The 16,518-nt window shown below is 47.0% G+C and overlaps 1 protein-coding gene across 3 annotated transcripts in view; it reads right to left on the reverse strand.

Moving 5' to 3' along the window:
- Positions 1–6,472, reverse strand: part of LOC106588723 (uncharacterized) — a 92,177-nt gene extending 85,705 nt beyond the window's left edge. For 2 of the 3 annotated variants that reach the window (XM_014177998.3, XM_082970188.1), the window contains exons 1-2: positions 6,186–6,472; positions 5,704–5,801 (exon numbers count right to left, since the gene is read on the reverse strand). In XM_014177998.3, coding sequence (XP_014033473.3) covers positions 5,704–5,730 — 27 coding nt within the window. In that variant the 5' untranslated portion in view covers positions 5,731–5,801; positions 6,186–6,472. Of the gene's footprint in view, positions 1–5,703; positions 5,802–6,157 lie in introns of all 3 variants that reach the window. The other variant, XM_082970189.1, reaches the window with a different exon arrangement.
- Between the last annotated feature and the right edge of the window lie 10,046 nt (positions 6,473–16,518).

Here is a 16,518-nt window from a genome sequence, read left to right on the forward strand (position 1 = left end):
CTAGAAAATGGTTATCAGAAATTCTAAATGGTCATTGGAAGAAGCCAAATGGAAAACAGAAAATCCTAAATGCACTGTGCAAAGTGAACTCGAAAGTGGATGTTTTCATTTTACAAATAACCAATTAATTATCACGTAACAACTAACATGTTCAATTTCAGTGTATGGAAATTGACTCAAAACAAATGCAACTATTCAGGTCTCAGGCCCAATTTTTAAGTCGCTCTGGATAAGAGCGTCTGCTAAATGACGTAAATGTAATGTAAATGCAAGGATAGGCCTACTTATCATTACAGGATGTGCCAACTGGACAATTTCTTTGTTTTAAAATGAATAAAATAAAATCACACACACACACACATATATAAATAAATAAACATACAGTGAGGAAAAAAGTATTTGATCCCTGCTGATTTTGTACGTTTGCCCACTGACAAAGAAATGATCAGTCTATAATTTTACTGGTAGGTTTATTTGAACAGTGAGAGACAGAATAACAACAAAGAAATCCAGAAAAACGCACGTCAAAAATGTTATAAAATGATTTGCATTTTAATGAGGGAAATAAGTATTTGACCCCTCTGCAAAACATGACTTAGTACTTTGTGATTGCCAACAAGGGTTTTGCCACCGAGGTCAGACATTTCTTGTAGTTGGCCACCAGGAGTGGGATTTTGTCCCTCTCCTCTTTGCAGCTCTTCTCCAAGTCATTACGGTTTTGAGGCTGACGTTTGGCAACTCGAACCTTCAGCTCCCTCCACAGATTTTCTATGGGATTAAGATCTGGAGACTGGCTTGGCCACTCCAGGACCTTAATGTGCTTCTTCTTGAGCCACTCCTTTGTTGCCTTGGCCGTGTGTTTTGGGTCATTGTCATAATGGAATACCTATCCACGACCTATTTTCAATGCCCTGGCTGAGGGAAGGAGGTTCTCACCCAAGATTTGACGGTACATGGCCCCGTCCATCGTCCCTTTGACGCGGTGAAGTTGTCCTCTCCCCTTAGCAGAAAAACACCCCCAAAGCCTAATGTTTCCACCGCCATGTTTGACAGTGGGGATGGTGTTCTTGGGGTCATAGAGAGCATTCCTCCTCCAAACACGGCGAGTTGAGTTGATGCCAAAGAGCTCCATTTTGGTCTCATCTGACCACAACACGTTCACCCAGTTGTCCTCTGAGTCATTCAGATGTTCATTGGCAAACTTCAGACGGGCATGTATGTGCCTTCTTGAGCAGGGGGACCTTGCGGGCGCTGCAGGATATCAGTCCTTCACGGCGTAGTGGGTTACCAATTGTTTTCTTGGTGACTATGGTCCCAGCTGCCTTGAGATCATTGACAAGATCCTCCCGTGTAGTTCTGGGCTGATTCCTCACCGTTCTCATGATCATTGCAACTCCACGAGGTGAGATCTTGCATGGAGCCCCAGGCCAAGGGAGATTGACAGTTCTTTTGTGTTTCTTCCATTTGCGAATAATCGCACCAACTGTTATCACCTTCTCACCAAGCTGCTTGGCGATGGTCTTGTAGCCCATTCCAGCCTTGTGTAGGTCTACAATCTTGTCCCTGACATCCTTGGAGAGCTCTTTGGTCTTGGCCATGGTGGAGAGTTTGGAATCTGATTGATTGATTGCTTCTGTGGACAGGTGTCTTTTATACAGGTAACAAACTGAGATTAGGAGCACTCCCTTTAAGAGTGTGCGCCTAATCTCAGCTCGTTACCTGTATAAAAGACACCCGGGAGTCAGAAATCTTTCTGATTGAAAGGGGGTCAAATACTTATTTCCCTCATTAAAATGCAAATCAATTCATAACATTTTTGACCTGCGTTTTTCTGGATTTTTGTTGTTATTCTGTCTCTCACTGTTCAAATAAGCCTACCATTAAAATTATAGACTGATCATTTCTTTGTCAGTGGGAAAACAGTGAGGGGGAAAAATAATAATAAATATATATATACACATCTCTATCTAAAAAAAAATTCTACATTTAAAAAAAATCTTTTTTTTAACTGCAAAAAAAATAAACATCCTCACTGTCAACTGCGTTTATTTTCAGCAAATTTAACATGTGTAAATATTTGTATCAACATAAGATTCAACAACAGACAAACTGAACAAGTTCCACAGACATGTGACTAACAGAAAGGGAATTATTTGTACCTGAACAAAAGGGGGGAATTCAAAAGTAAGTCAGTATCTGGTGTGGCCACCAGCTGCATTAAGTACTGCAGTGCATCTCCTCATGGACTGCACCAGATTTGCCAGTTCTTGCTGTGATATGTTACCCCACCAAGGCACCTGCAAGTTGCCGTACATTTCTGGGGGGAATGGCCCTAGCCCTCACCCTCCGATCCAACAGGTCCCAGACATGCTCAATGGGATTGAGATCCGGGCTCGTCGCTGGCCATGGCAGAACACTGATATTCCTGTCTTGCAGGAAATCACGCACAGAACGAGCAGTATGGCTGGTGGCATTGATGCTGTTACACACCGCCCCAGACCATGACAGACCCTCCACCTCCAAATCGATCCCGCTCCAGAGTACAGGCCTCAGTGTAACGCTCATTCCTTCGACGATAAACGCAAATCCGACCATCACCCCTGGTGAGACCAAACCACGACTCGTCAGTGAAGAGCACTTTTTTCCAGTACTGTCTGGTCCAGCGACGGTGGGTTTGTGCCCATAGGCAACATTGTTGCCGGTGATGTCTGGTGAGGACCTGCCTTACAACAGGCCCTCAGTCAAACCCTCAGTCCAGCCTCTCTCATCCTATTGCGGACAGTCTGAGCACTGATGGAGGGATTGTGCGTTCCTGGTGTAATTCGGGCAGTTGAGTTGCCATCCTGTACCTGTCCCGCAGGTGTGATGTTCGGATGTACCGATCCTGTGCAGGTGTTGTTACACGTGGTCTGCCACTGCGAGGACGATCAGCTGTTCGTCCTGTCTCCCTGTCTTAAGCGTCTCACAGTACGGACATCGCAATTTATTGCCCTGGCCACATCTGCGGTCCTCATGCCTCTTTGCAGCATGCCTAAGGCACGTTCATGCAGATGAGCAGGGACCCTGGGCATCTTTCTTTTGGTGCTTTTCAGAGTCAGTAGAAAGGCGTCTTTAGTGTCCTAAGTTTTCATAACTGTGACCTTAATTGCCTACCGTCTGTAAGCTGTTAGTGTCTTAATGACCGTTCCACAGGTGCATGTTCATTAATTGTTTATGGTTCATTGAACAAGCATGGGAAACAGTGTTTAAACCCTTTACAATGAAGATATTTGGATTTTTACAAATTATCTTTGAAAGACAGGGTCCTGAAAAAGGGACGTTTCTTTTTTTGCATAGAGAGATCTAATTCCACGTGAATTCACAATGCAGCGGTGCTGCTGCCAGCAACAGTTTGGGTCTCACTGAGCATCCCTTTCAGATGGTTAAGGATAGCACCTGTACCACATATATTGTATCTCAATTCCAAATCGCAAAGTTTGCATTTCGTTCTCAAAGTACTGCCATTGAGGACTTCGCTGCTGTCGCTTGCCTTTCTCTGCTATTTTTCCAACTGTTAACGACAATGATGTAGTGGTGGCGAGTCGACTCCAAAAAAAATTATAAACCGTGCGCATGTACAAAATATACCCCAAAATGTGCGTGTGCCAGTTCACGCAAAAATATATTTTTTTAAATATGTGAGAATATGCTCACCACCCCGCAAACTTTAGACCATGGGTTAGTGAGAAGAGCGAAAATCAGAAGACCGGGTTCATATTCCTGAAGGAGCCATACAACAATTGATAATGCGCATATCTCATTTATATTGGACCGAGTAAATAGATAGGCTATATGTATTTCAAGTTTTGCAATATCAGAGGCAGCATGAGTTATTATACCGGTATACAGTCAAGTTTAACAGGCAAACAGTTTATATTTTACATTGAAGTAGGACCTACTGTAAGTATTATAATTGCATTTTTTTGTAGCCTGCCTTAGACAATGTTTAAAAATTCGCTGGTAATCAATCATAGTTGATGCAAAACATTGTTGAATTAAAATGTTTGCCATCGTTTTCTCTTTCAGAAACTGACAGTCCTTTTCCAGATACAGCATAAATTACTGCTAAAGATTAAAACATCCTGCCAACACAGTAAATAGAATGGTAGCTTATGTCAAATATTTGACAGTATGTTTAGGCTTAGGCTACAGTATTGCTGTGCAATAGCGGTGCGAGATCATTGCCTATTTAATCTCTGAGCCTATACAAAGGCAGGACATTATCAATAGATTATTGGGATTCAAACTAAAATATTGATATCTTTCGCATGCCATGGCCTAATGTCAATAGTTCCAAATTATACAACAAATAAAGGGTGTTACTGTTGCCATAAAAAGCATTTAGGCTGTTATTCACAAACACAGTTTTATGACTGGTCTGATTTATAAAATGAGAAATATGCATACCAAGCTTATAAATGTTAATATTTGTGTGTGCACAGTCGTTTCAGAAATGGCACACGCATATATTCAGTGTAAAATGTACACAACAGTTTTAAATTAGGCCAAAGGGCACCAAAACAGCAGAGAAGTTGAGCCCTGTGCTTCAACGCTCTTAGTGTGTCAGTTTCCGCAACAACTATGTCGTTCACTTTATGGATCTACATTAAAATATATGTTTTTCTGTTAGGGATTTGCCTTAAAGTTAAGGATCCCAATTTCATTTAAACCCCTACGCATCATGAATATGTGGTAACTGAACCACCTCATTTACAATTAAACATCCTTTGACCTCCACCATTTATTGCATCTTGCCTATGCCACTCTGCCATTGTTCATCCATAGATTCTTATTTCATCCCTTACTTAGATGTGTGTATTAGGTAGTTGTTGCAGAATTGTTAGATTACATGTTGGATATTGCTGCACTGTCAGAACTAGAAGCACAAGCATTTTGCTACACTCGCAAAAACATCTGCTAACCACGTGAATGTGACCAATAAAATTTGATACCAATCTGAGCCACGGCACAAATGATTGACAGGGTTCAAACAAGAGTCTTCTGCACATCAGAAGAGCACATTAACCCACTAAACCAAAGCTATATAGCCAATGCAACTCTTCAGGTGTCAAGAGTGGTTACTGATCATGCAAACAACTAAACACGCATAGGAGATTAGTAAGTTTGTCTAGTGTTGGGTAACTATGCCTGAGACCAGAAAAATTGCACTGGCTCCCTAAGCTAAATTGCCTAGGTTTAGCAGGTTAAGATGCTATTCTTGTGTACAGGAGAGCAGTTTGAACCCTGTCAGTTACAGTAGTCTAAAAATCAATGCACAGAGAGCGTGACACGGCTATGTTTCATTGCATGGTGGTGTTGTGTTTTTCTCCTGGTTCATGCTTCCAGAAAGCAATTTGCATACACTTTGAAAATGAAGAGAAAATGCTAAAATTGGATAGTTTTATAAATGGAAAGTGCCTTTTTTATTTTACGTCTGTTAACCATTTTCATTTAGAATTTCTATTTACCTTTTTCAATCAGCTATTTTCATTTTAACGTTGCAATTTCATTGTGGCATGACTCATGCACACTGATATGAAAATATACATGCATTTTAATTGAGCATTTAAGTGTTGCAATTTTAAAAACGGGCACTGATCATCCTCCATACACCCCGACCATTCCAACAGTTGTCGCATGACAAGCCCTGCAAGACAAACCCACCTGACAAGCAAGCCGATAAGGCAACATTTATCTTGCTGTTTGCGTTTCGTTTCCTCAACCCAGTCCGTCAAAATTGCTGTGTTCTCTATCGTGTGAATCTGTAACACAACACAATGGAAGCTGTAAATTACCGGCTAGGAGAAAATGTTTGATAAAGAAGTTGCCTCTGCAGCGTGGTAGACGAAAACCTGAGATAAGTTGAAGCATCATACTAGACCCCACAACCAAACAGTCATTGCCCCCAACAAAAAGTTGCACTTTCTGTTATTAAGAATATACGGTTAGCTAGAAGGATGGTCGCATGGAGGTTAACTCTGCAATACCTACAAACTTCAAAGCCAACTAATGACGGTCAAACCAAGCTATAAAATGAGACGTGATTTGCTAAGCAGCGAAATTCGTGGAATGTGATGCCTTCTACACAATGCACAATCGATTAAAAAAAAAGACTAACCATCGTCCACAAAATAGCCTAATTTTACCTAGAATACTTCTGCTAAAACATCCCGTCTTCGACCGTGAAGAGCTGAAAACTTTCCGTTCTTTTGTTTAGAGGTGTGTCTCAACAGTTTATGCGAAATTGCGGGAACGGCGCACGAAGTCTTCTCTGCAGTTGCGCAAATGACTTCTCCAGTTTAAACAGCGACTGCCTTTAACGAATCCCTTTGAAAACGGCCTGAGTCAGAAACAGTTATGGTGCGTTCAAGATAACTGGGAACTCGGAAAATACTAGGTCAAATCATGACTCCAGTGATCTTTGTCGTGGAAATACTCCTTAAAAATATATCTTAGACTCCGGAGCTTGTGAATTCAAAATATACTTTATTACAAAGTAACAAGCCGAGCTGGTCCATGGAGCAACTGCTGAACTCAGCCTCGGCATCATCATATATAGTGTTTCGTTCTTACACCGTTTCACAGTTACTCCTCTTTTACGCTAATAGCCAACTCTTTTTGCCTTTATGCCACTACTATTCCCAAATCTAAACTCTTTGCTCTAGGCAAGGTTCCCCCTCCCCTCTAATTCATTGGACCAATTATATTGGTGGCGTGACAATGACTGTTTCTTAAAAAAATTATATTAACACATACTTAGTTACAATCATGAGTATATTCACTACAGTGATTATGATACAACTATCAAATCAAATTTTATTAGGCATCCTGGCATGCATCTGGATTACAAGGTGTGTATTTTCTTTGTATGCCTGTTTTTCTCATACTACAGTATATAAGCGTGTTTACAGGTGTGCTTTAAGCCCTTAATGATTCTGTTTTGCCATCTTAATATTTCATAACATGTTACTGGAAAATTAGCCATATCTTCAGGTCGGAATGTCGGTGTTCTTGAAAGATGCCCGAGTTCGCAAATTTGAAATTTGAGTTGGAGGACAGTTCATAATAATTTTTTCGAGGTCCCAGTGGTCTGGAAAGCACTGAAGTCGGAGAGTTCCGTGTTGTTTGGAACATGGCATTATTCTAGTGTCAAAATTGACAACAAAGTGTAGGATACTTTTGGTCTTGTCTAAAACGGAGTTTGGAACATCCGTGCGTCACAACATGTAAATAAAGCGCGGGTTTTGATTAGATGATGTATATTTGCTCACTAACATAGGGTGAACCGATGTGTTTTGTGCTCTCTATCCAATAGCATAAACAGTGAGACAGACCTGCTCAAAAGCCGGACTTTGTGTATATCACGTCGCACATTTTTTTACTTGCGAAATACTGCATCAAACACCTTATTATGGCTCGTTCAAAACAAACTGGGCGCTGGAAATGCTGAAATCTCCGACTTCTGACTTCAGTGAGTTCAAAACAACTGGGAATGAGCTCAGACTGGGAAAAATCGATTTGAACGGTCATCCGACTTGGAATTCCAGCTCGGGAACTCGGGCCTCTCTATATAGCTCTGACTTTCCGAGTTGAAAATCACTGGCGTCATGATTTGGCCTCATTTTTCAGGGTTCCCAGTTGTTTTGAACGCGGTATTATGCCCCATACACATCCTGATATTTCATTACGATTTACGTCATCTTCATGGAGTCCTGCTACTGAAAGGACAATTCTAGAGTTTCTAACGCAAGATGGAGGAGAGCCTGTCTCTCATTGAGTTCTTATTTATTTTGTGAGACTGCAAAATATGACCTTTTCATTCAAGTCAGGATAAATATATTGTAACGACCCGGTATTGTGTTCTGTGTTTGTGGGTGTGTTATGGTTCTCATGGCTACTAGCAGGGGTTAAATATGTCAGGACAGAGGGAAAGGTTGGGGGGGTATGATGGGTAATCCCGCGGGATTTGGAAATGCATAAATAGGGATTACTGTCTCATCTTTCTTTCTCTTCTGTTCGGGGCCTTGATCTGTTCCTATGGGAGTGACCCTTAACTCGACATGGTATAATTGTGTACGTTCGGCATTTAGCGGCGTGGGCTGTGGCCTGGACAATAGCCCAGTTTAGGAATAAACCTGTGTTCTGACCTGCACACCTAGAGTCCGTCTCTTTTCCCTTTATGACCCAGCCGGGTCATTACATTGGCGTCAGAAGTGCTTTCGAACTACGGGATCGAGACTAGGCGAGTTAGCTGTTTAGTATAGGCCGGGTTGGCTTTAGCGTGACTCGCATCTACGGTCATGATGCTTGGGGCGAGGCGGAAAATTAAGGAAGAGTCGGACAAAGTGTCCGTTGTGGGCTCGGGGGTACCCGGTCGGGAGGGTCGGGCGGCGACTGCCGTAGAAGAGCTGGAGGGCCACATGGCGGGAGTTAAATTGTCAGTCAGCAAGATGGCAGAACTGGCGGGTTTTCCTTCACACCGCTCGAGAGCAGACGTCACGGCGACGGGGATATCGACGTCACCGGGTGCGGAAATGGCGGGGCCTGCTTATGTAAACAGAGATGGCAGCGGCCTATTGCCATTAGCCACGGTAGCGGCTAAACTACCAAAGTTCAATGGACAAGGTAAATGGGAAGTTTTTTTCACTCAATTCGAGTTGTTGGCTAGAGCCGGGAGGTGGTCTGACGAGACGAAAGCGTTACAGCTTGCCCTGAGCCTGGCAGAGGAGGCGTCGGAATGCCTGTTAACGCTAGCCCCGGACGAGAGGGGCGACTATGGTGCGCTAGTGGAGGCATTGGGGGGCCGTTTCGGCAGCGACGCGCAGCCCAACATGCTGCGGATTGAACTGAGTAACAAAAAGAGACTTCTGGGGGAATCATTAAAGGCGTTGGCAAGTGGTATTCTGAGCCTGACCAGGCGGGCTTATGCAACTATGCCGATTGGGGTGCAAGACGAGCTGACACGGGACAGTTTTATTAGAGCGCTCTCTTCCACCGAACTGGGTAAGCATGTTCAGATGGCGGACCCACCATCTCTGCGGGCTGCAGTGGAGATAGCCAGGAAGAGGGAGCTGATCTGGGGTGAGGGAGTGAGAGTGGAAGTCGCCAGTCAACCAGAGGTGAGAGCAGCGGTGGCTGGGGTGCCAGGGGTCACGAAACCAGAGTGGGTCGACGAGTTGGGCGGGCTAGTGAAGACTGCTTCGCTTGTCATGGAGAGGGGCTCCAGGCAGCGTCGCAGTGTCAGCTCAACTCCTATTGTCTGCTGGGGTTGTGGCCAGCCTGGCCACATTCAGCGGGAGTGTGGCAGATTCCCCCGTCACCAGGGAAACGACGGCGGGTTCTCGCGCAGGGGGCAGCGCGGACCCACGCCCCCGAACCCACTGTAAGCAAAAGAGGTACCCAGCAGCGCAGACAAGAGGGTGGGGACCTGCTCCCCCAGGGTGTAGCTGCCGCCGTGTTTCCTAGTCCGGTAGTTGTGGTGGGATGTACCACCGTTGGGGACTTCTGCAATGTCATCGTCAAGGTAGAGGGGGTGGAATGTTTGGCCCTGGTCGACACGGGCTCTACAGTAACCCTGGTGAGACCAGACATACTACCTGTTGGGGTGCGGGTGGAGCCGACCCTTGTCCAGCTACGGACTGTCACGGGGGAGCTAGCCCCCATGTTAGGGAAGTGTCAGCTATCTGTGACTGTGGGGGGGAGAACTGTGGGGTGTCTGGCGTGGGTAGCAGCGGTGCAGGACCCCTGTATACTGGGAATGGACTTTTTGAAAAACTGTGGGGCTCAGTTGGACTTAGCGTCGGGCACTTTGAGGCTGTCGGGGGGGCCCACAGTGGGAATGTCGCCTTCGGGAGGGCCAGCAGGGGGCAGGGCTGTCCCTCCGTCTTCCTCCAAGCTTGCAGAAACTCCACCGGTCATCCCGGCTGCTCCCTTGGTCGTTGTGCCATTCCAGCAGCTGTCTCCGGCGGCGACGGCCTTCACTCCCCATCATGGTGCAAGCACAGGCAGCTCAGTAGCCCAAAACACACTGGCTCCTTCACCCCATCAGCCCGACGGGGGGAAGGAGGAATCTATCGACGCCGTCGAGGCTGTGTGGCTGAAGAACTGTCAGGGTCTGGATGAGAGACAAGAGACAGTTAAAGCAGCTGCTGTTGGACTTTAAAGATATCTTCCCCCCAAGCGAAGCTGAGGTAGGACAAACGCACCTAGTTCAGCACAAAATAGACACTGGGGACGCCCGACCCATTAAAATTCGGCCCCGTCGTATTCCCCTTGCCAGGAGGGAAGCAGCAGACACAGCTATTGTTGACATGTTGCGGGCTGATTTCATTGAGCCATCAGATAGCCCATGGTCCGCGCCGGTCGTCATGGTGCCTAAGAAAGGGGGTAAACTTAGGTTTTGTGTTGACTACAGGGGCCTAAATTCTGTCACCACTAAAGACTCTTATCCCCTACCGAGGATTGATGAGTCGCTAGACCACGTGAGAGGGTCCTCGTGGTTCTCCTCCCTTGATCTGCGCAGTGGCTACTGGCAGGTGCCCCTCTCGCCAGGGGCACGTGAAAAAACGGCCTTCTCCACAGATAGGGGCCATTGGCAGTTCAAGGTGCTGTGCTTCGGGCTCTGTAATGCTCCTGCCACCTTTGAGAGGCTCATGGACAGAGTGCTGGCGGGGGTTCCGAGAGACGAGTGTGTTGTGTACCTAGACGACATATTGGTGCACGGCACATCGTTTGAGGGGGCACTGGGGGCAATTAGGCGAGTGTTGGAGAGGATCTCGGGGGCGGGGCTAAAATTACATCCGGGAAAGTGCCATTTCATGCAAAGGGAGGTGGCGTTCCTGGGGCATCAGCTGGGTGGTGAGGGCATCAGCACGATGCCAGACAAAGTAGAGGCTGTGAGGGGGTGGCCAGTTCCAGGGGGAAAAAAAGAGGTTAAGAGCTTCCTGGGGCTGGCATCCTACTATCGTAGGTTTGTGAAGGGGTTTGCGGGGGTAGCGGCTCCTTTGAACCACCTTCTCAAGGAGGACACTGTTTTTCAGTGGACCGAAGAGCACCAGCGGGCGTTTGAGGCCCTCAAACGTGCCCTGATGGAGGCCCCTGTCCTGGCCTCACCAGACCCGAACCCTCCGTTCATCCTGGACACCGACGCAAGCAATGAGGGTTTGGGGGCTGTGCTGGCTCAGCGTGGTCCTGATGGGGAACACGTAGTAGCTTATTACAGCAGAACTTTTGATAAGGCTGAAAAACGCTACTGCGTGACAAGGAGAGAGCTTTTGGCTGTCGTGGCAGCAGTACGCCATTTCAAGTACTACCTGGGGGGCCTGCCGTTTGTGGTCCGGACGGATCACTCCGCCCTGCAGTGGCTTCTCTCCTTCAAGGAGCCAGAGGGTCAGATTGCCCGCTGGCTGGAGGAGCTGCAACCCTACGACTTCCAGGTGGAGCACAGAGCCAGCCTTCGCCACAGCAATGCAGACGCCTTGTCCCGCCGCCCGTGTGCTGAGGATGGCTGTGGGTACTGCGCCAAACGGGTGGAGCGAGAGAGAGAACTGTGCAGGGAGGAGGGAGTCACCGCCACGGTGAGTCAGCTGAGTGTGACAGAGTGCCGGGAGCTTGAGGCTGTGGACGTTGGGGAGTGGAGGCGTCGCCTGTGCTGCGTCCTGTGCTGCGGTGGGTGGAAGAGAGAAGACGACCGCCGTGGGGGGAAGTAGCCCCTCTATCACCAGTCACCAAGGGACTGTGGGCTAAATTCACAGTCCTTAGAGTGGCTGAGGGAGTGCTCCAGAGGGGGTGGAAAAAGCCAGCATCTGGAGAAATTACGTGGCAGGTTGTGGTGCCCAAAAGGCTGCAGGGGAGCGTGTTACAGCAGCTTCATGGGGGAGTTGGCGCAGGGCATTTTGGGGTCTCCAAAACGTTAAAGCGCTTGCGTAAAGGCTTCTATTGGGCCAGGCACAGGAGGGATGTTGAGGACTTTTGTAGGCAGTGCGACGAGTGTGCTGCTAAAAAAGGACCTCCAGGTCAGTCACACGCCCTCCTACAACAATTCCCAGTAGGGGAGCCCATGGAGAGACTGGGGGTAGACACAGTGGGGCCGTTTCCAACCACAGACAGCGGTAACAGGGGGATTCTAACTGCTATGGACTACTTCACCAAGTGGCCGGAGGCTTACGCTCTCCCAGACCAGGAGGCAGAGACAGTAGCTGATGCGTTGGTGGGGGAATAATCAGTCGGTTTTGGGTGCCACAGTCTATTCACAGCGACCAGGTGAGAAACTTCGAGTCACGGGTGTTCTCAGAGTTGTGTAGACGGTTAGGCGCGGAGAAGACGCACACTACTCCGCTTCACCCCCAGAGTGATGGGCTGGTGGAAAGATTTAACAGAACATTAGCACAGCAGCTGGCCATCGTTTCCTCAAAACACCAGAGAGATTGGGACACCCACTTACCGTTTATTCTTATGGCATGTAGGTCGGCTGTTCAAGAATCGACTCCGTGCTCCCCAGCGCTACTAATGTTAGGTCGTGAGTTGCGCACCCCAGCCAAACTGATGTTTGGCCACCCTCCTGATAATGACGACGGGGTTTTGCCTGGCCCGAACTATGTGTGTCGTCTTCAGAACCGGTTAGAAGCGGCTCACACCTTCGCCAGAGAGCAACTCGAGAACGCAGGGGTGCGCCAAAAGCGCCACTACGACTCGCGCGCTAGGGGGAGGCACTTTGGAGCGGGAGAATGTGTGTGGCTTCACAACCCCACGCGCAAGAAGGGGCGGTGCCCAAAGCTGGAGAGTGCATGGGTGGGGCCGTGTCTGGTGATAGAGAGAGTGGGGGAGGTGACGTACCGGGTGGAGGTCCCCCCACGGAGCAGGAAGGTGGTGGTCCACCGGGACCGATTGGCACCCTACAGAGGGAGGAAAACGGTAGGAAATGGGAGTGAGGTCTCTGATGTGAGCCCACGGGAACAGTCTAACAAGGAGACTCTAGCGCAACCTGAGCCTGGGATGGGGGCTGCTTCTTCGGAGGGCGCTGGAACTGACATTGGGGCAGATGAGTGTTCTGGGGGTTCACCGGTGAGAGCCACGGGGAGGCCCAAGAGACTGATGCGACCTCCGGGTCGTTTTAAGGATTTTGTGGTGTAACCCTAGGGGCTAGGGTTTAGAAAGGGGGGGGCTATGTAACGACCCGGTATTGTGTTCTGTGTTTGTGGGTGTGTTATGGTTCTCATGGCTACTAGCAGGGGTTAAATATGTCAGGACAGAGGGAAAGGTTGGGGGGGTATGATGGGTAATCCCGCGGGATTTGGAAATGCATAAATAGGGATTACTGTCTCATCTTTCTTTCTCTTCTGTTCGGGGGCCTTGATCTGTTCCTATGGGAGTGACCCTTAACTCGACATGGTATAATTGTGTACGTTCGGCATTTAGCGGCGTGGGCTGTGGCCTGGACAATAGCCCAGTTTAGGAATAAACCTGTGTTCTGACCTGCACAACTAGAGTCCGTCTCTTTTCCCTTTATGACCCAGCCGGGTCATTACAATATTGTTTCTGGTGATAATAAAACATGTTTTGTTTAGTTACATTTCCCCCAACTTGTTTCTCTAACTTTATAGCAAGTCAAGCTAGCTTTCCCTACAGAGCAGCTAGCTAATTTAGCTAAAAGCTAGGCTAGGTTGAAGATTCCACTGTAGTGACCTAATATTTATAATCAAAAACAAACATTATTACCATCACAATAAACTTAAACGGGAGGCAACAGTAATAATAGAATTGGCTTAACAGCCAATGTGTATTATTTAACATTACTATTGAAATATTAACTCACTTATAGGAATGGGTAATTGTTGTTTACAAGTTGCTAGCTATCCCATAAAAGCCATCACCAAAAACCACATATTATTTTCATCTTCTGTGGTTTGCTAACTTCCTGTTCTTTGAAGGACTCTGGATGGACTGAAGATGACGCAAAGTTTGGAAAATGTCAAAGTATGCTACGTCCATCTCGCAACTAACATTAACCGCAAGGAGGCGTTACGATTCCACTCCCTATTGAAATGCATGACATTCGCTGCAACGTAACGGAGTGCTTATGGGTAATGTGAACAGGGCTTTAGTTACATGTTGCTGCTACCGTCGCTTATGACTGAAAATAACTTCTGGACATCAGAACAGCGATTACTCACCTCGAACTGGAAGAAGCTTTTTTCCTTTAACGAGTCCGAGTCCAACGCGAAGGATATATTGCTTTCCCGGGAACAGGCCCAAATCCCCATCATTTGCATGAAGAAAAGATGGAGAAAAAGGGGGCGGAGGTCGGGCTGCCTTCTGAGAATTCGTAGGTGAGCGAGTAAACTCCCACTGCCATCCGTTCTCTTGGCCAACGTGCAATAATTGGAAAATGAAATTGATGACCTACAATCAAGATTATCCTACTAACGGGACATTAAACTGTAATAACTTATGTTTCACTGAGTCGTGGCTGATCGACGACATGGATAATATAGAGCTGGCGGGATTTACCATGCACCGGCAGATACGTCTGGTAAGACGAGGGGTGGGGGTGTGTGTCTGTATGTCAATAACAGCTGGTGCGCAATGTATAATGTCTAATATTAAAGAAGTCTTGAGGTGTTGCTCGCCTTAGGTAGAGTACCTTCTTTTTTTTATTTCACCTTTATTTAACCAGGTAGGCTAGTTGAGAATGAGTTCTCATTTGCAACTGCGACCTGGCCAAGATAAAGCATAGCAATTCGACACATACAACAACACAGAGTTACACATGGAATAAATAAAACATACAGTAGAACAAAAGAAAACAAAAAGTCTATATTTTCAGTGAGTGCAGATGAGGTAAGTTAAGGCAATAAATAGGCCATGGTGGCCGAAGTAATTACAATATAGCAATTAAACACTGGAATGGTAGATGTGCATTAGATGAATGTGCAAGTAGAGATACTGGGGTGCAAAGGAGCAAGATAAATAAATAAATACAGTATGGGGATGAGGTAGGTAGATAGATGGGCTGTTTACAGATGGGCTATGTACAGGTGCAGTGATCTGTGAGCTGCTCTGACAGATGGTGCTTAAAACTAGTGAGGGAGATATGAGTCTCCAGCTTCAGAGATTTTTGCAGTTCGTTCCAGTCATTGGCAGCAGAGAACTGGAAGGAAAGACGACCAAAGCAGGAATTGGCTTTGGGGGTGACCAGTGAGCTATACCTGCTGGAGCGCGTGCTACGAGTGGGTGCTGCTATGGTGACCAGTGAGCTGAGATAAGGCGGGGCTTTACCTAGCAGAGACTTGTAGATAACCTGTAGCCAGTGGGTTTGGCGACGAGTATGAAGCGAGGGCCAACCAACGAGAGCCTACAGGTCGCAATGGTGGGTAGTGTATGGGGCTTTGGTGACAAAACGGATGGCACTGTGATAGACTGCATCCAGTTTGTTGAGTAGAGTGTTGGAGGCTATTCTATAGATGACATCACCGAAGTCGAGGATCGGTAGGATGGTCAGTTTTATGAGGGTATGTTTGGCAGCATGAGTGAAGGATGCTTTGTTGCGATATAGGAAGCCGATTCTAGATTTAATTTTGGATTGGAGATGCTTAATGTGAGTCTGGAAGGAGAGTTTACAGTCTAACCAGACACCCAGGTATTTGTAGTTGTCCACGTATTCTAAGTCAGAGCCGTCCAGAGTAGTGATGCTGGATAGGCGAGCAGGTGCGTGCAGCGACCGGTTGAAGAGCATGCATTTAGTTTTACTTGCATTTAAGAGCAGTTGGAGGCCACGGAAGGAGAGTTGTATGGCATTGAAGCTCGTCTGGAGGTTAGTTAACAGTGTCCAAAGAGGGGCCAGAAGTATACAGAATGGTGTCGTCTGCGTAGAGGTGGATCAGAGAATCACCAGCAGGAAGAGCAACATCATTGATGTATACAGAGAAGAGAGTCGGCCCGAGAATTGAACCCTGTGGCACACCCAGAGACTGCCAGAGGTCCGGACAACAGGCCCTCTGATTTGACACACTGAACTCTATCAGAGAAGTAGTTGAGGCAGTCATTTGAGAAACCAAGGCTGTCGAGTCTGCCAATAAGAATGTGGTGATTGACAGAGTCGAAAGCCTTGGCCAGGTCGATTAATACGGCTGCACAGTAATGTCTCTTATCGATGGCGGTTATGATGTCATTTAGGACCTTGAGCGTGGCTGAGGTGCACCCATGACCAGCTCTGAAACCAGATTGCATAGCGGAGAAGGTACGGTGGGATTCGAAATGGTCGGTGATCTGTTTGTTAACTTGGCTTTTGAAGACCTTATTAAGGCAGGGTAGGATAGATATAGGTCTGTAACAGTTTGGGTCTAGAGTGTCACCCCCTTTGAACAGGGGGATGACCGTGGCAGCGTTCCAATCTTTGGGAATCTCAGACGATACGAAAGAGAGGTTGAACAGGCTAGTAATAGGGGTTGCAACAATTTCGGCAGATCATTTTAGAAAGAG

This window comes from Salmo salar, chromosome 27 (assembly GCF_965601325.2).
Source record: "Salmo salar chromosome 27, fSalSal1, whole genome shotgun sequence".
Taxonomy (NCBI): domain Eukaryota; kingdom Metazoa; phylum Chordata; class Actinopteri; order Salmoniformes; family Salmonidae; genus Salmo; species Salmo salar.